Source organism: Salpingoeca rosetta (assembly GCF_000188695.1).
Source record: "Salpingoeca rosetta unplaced genomic scaffold supercont1.17, whole genome shotgun sequence".
Classification (NCBI taxonomy): Eukaryota; class Choanoflagellata; order Craspedida; family Salpingoecidae; genus Salpingoeca; species Salpingoeca rosetta.
In genome coordinates, this window is record NW_004754917.1 from 241,285 (window position 1) to 243,597 (window position 2,313).

Genomic DNA, 2,313 nt, shown 5'->3' on the forward strand with positions numbered 1-2,313 from the left:
TCTGCCTCAACGTGTCCATATGGGCGTGGGCGTTGTGGGCCGCATGGTGTTCTGCTCTGCCCCAACGTGTCTATACTGGTGTGGTCGTTGTGGGCCGCATGGTGCTCTGCCTCAACGTGTCCACATCGGTGTGGACGTTGTGGGCCGCATGGTGCTCTGCCTCAACGTGTCTATATGGGCGTGGTCGTTGTGGGCCGCATGGTGCTCTGCCTCAACGTGTCCATACCGGTGTGGCCGTTGTGGGCCGCATGATGCTGTGCTTTTGCCTCAACGTGTCCATATGTGCTTGGTCGTTGTGGGCCGCATGGTGCTGTGCTGTGCCTCAACGTGTCCATGTCGGTGTGGTCGTTGTGGGCCGCATGGTGTTCTGCTCTGCCTCAACGTGTCCACATCGGTGTGGACCTTGTGGGCCGCATGGTGCTCTGCTCTGCCCCAACGTGTCCACATCGGTGTGGACGTTGTGGGCCGCATGGTGCTCTGCCTCAACGTGTCGACATCCGTGTGGACCTTGCGGGCCGCATGGTGCTCTGCCCTGCCCCAACGTGTCCACATCGGTGTGGACGTTGTGGGCCGCATGGTGCTCTGCCTCAACGTGTCGACATCCGTGTGGACCTTGCGGGCCGCATGGTGCTCTGCTCTGCCTCAACGTGTCAATATGTGCTTGGTCGTTGTGGGCCGCATGGAGCTCTGCCTCAACGTGTCCACATCGGTGTGGTCGTTGTGGGCCGCATGGTGCTCTGCTCTGCCCCAACGTGTCCATACCGGTGTGGCCGTTGTGGGCCGCATGGAGCTCTGCTTCAACGTGTCCACATCGGTGTGGCCGTTGTGGGCCGCATGGTGTTTCTGGCTCTGCCTCAACGTGTCAATATGTGCTTGGTCGTTGTGGGCCGCATGGTGTTCTGCTCTGCCCCAACGTGTCCATACTGGTGTGGCCGTTGTGGGCCGCATGGAGCTCTGCTTCAACGTGTCCACATCGGTGTTTGGCCGTTGTGGGCCGCATGGAGCTGTCCTTGCCTCAACGTGTCCACATCCGGTGTGGCCGTTGTGGGCCGCATGGTGCTCTGCTCTGCCCCCAACGTGTCCATACCGGTGTGGTCGTTGTGGGCCGCATGGAGCTCTGCTTTCAACGTGTCCATACCGGTGTGGTCGTTGTGGGCCGCATGGTGTTCTGCTCTGCCTCAACGTGTCCATATGGGCGTGGGCGTTGTGGGCCGCATGGTGTTCTGCTCTGCCCCAACGTGTCCATACCGGGGTGGGCGTTGTGGGCCGCATGGTGCTCTGCCTTGCCCCAACGTGTCCACATCGGCGTGGACGTTGTGGGCCGCATGGAGCTGTGCTTTGCCTCAACGTGTCCACATCGGTATGGTTATGGGTGTGGGCCGCATGGTGCTGTGCTGTGCCTCAACGTGTCCATGTCGGTGTGGTCGTTGTGGGCCGCATGGTGCTCTGCTTTGCCTCAACGTGTCCACATGTGCTTGGTCGTTGTGGGCCGCATTCTGCTCTGCCTCAACGTGTCCATACCGGTGTGGGCGTTGTGGGCCGCATGGTGCTCTGCTTTGCCTCAACGTGTCCATATGTGCTTGGTCGTTGTGGGCCGCATGGTGCTGTGCTTTGCCTCAACGTGTCCATACCGGTGTGGCCGTTGTGGGCCGCATGGTGCTGTGCTCTGCCTCAACGTGTCCATACCGGGTGGCCGTTGTGGGCCGCATGGTGCTGTGCTCTGCCTCAACGTGTCCATACCGGTGTGGCCGTTGTGGGCCGCATGGTGCTGTGCTTTGCCTCAACCTGTCCATGTCGGTGTGATCGTTGTGGGCCGCATGATGCTGTGCTCTGACTCAACGTGTCCATACTGGTGTGGTCGATACGGGCCGCATGGTGCTCTGCCTCAACGTGTCCAAATCGGAGTGGTCGGTGTGGGCCGAATGGAGCTCTGCTCTGCCTCAACCTGTCCAGATGTGCTTGGACGTTGAGAGCCGCATGATGCTCTGCCCAACCAGACAGACCGTTGTGCTCGTTTCAATCCGCTTGATGCTTTGCTTTGATTAACGATTTCATAGGGGCTAGATCGGAGGGGACCCGGCTGAGCTATAGACTCACCCAGTCTCTAAGTAATGGGTCTGTAGATTCTGAAACGCACAGAACAAACATCAACTATAAGATATCGAGTTAATCAAAGACAAAACGCTGTAACTCAGACGAACCTCTAAACAGAAAATAATAGAGCGGGAGTGTAATAGGCTAGCCTTATTATGGTACTAAAATAACGGTTTTTATTGATTGTAGGTAGCGGACAGATTAAAAAGCAAGTAGCTA

The 2,313-nt window shown here is 58.2% G+C and overlaps 1 protein-coding gene across 1 annotated transcript; it reads right to left on the reverse strand.

Annotated features, from left to right (window-relative positions):
- Nucleotides 1-70: 70 nt before the first annotated feature.
- PTSG_06750 (uncharacterized protein) lies at nt 71-1,793 on the reverse strand (the record flags this gene model as incomplete). Its single annotated transcript, XM_004992090.1, has 5 exons — nt 71-170; nt 438-532; nt 763-849; nt 1,139-1,342; nt 1,632-1,793. The coding sequence occupies 5 exons, from the start codon at nt 1,791-1,793 to the stop codon at nt 71-73; spliced, it is 648 nt and encodes a 215-aa protein (XP_004992147.1).
- Nucleotides 1,794-2,313: the final 520 nt, after the last annotated feature.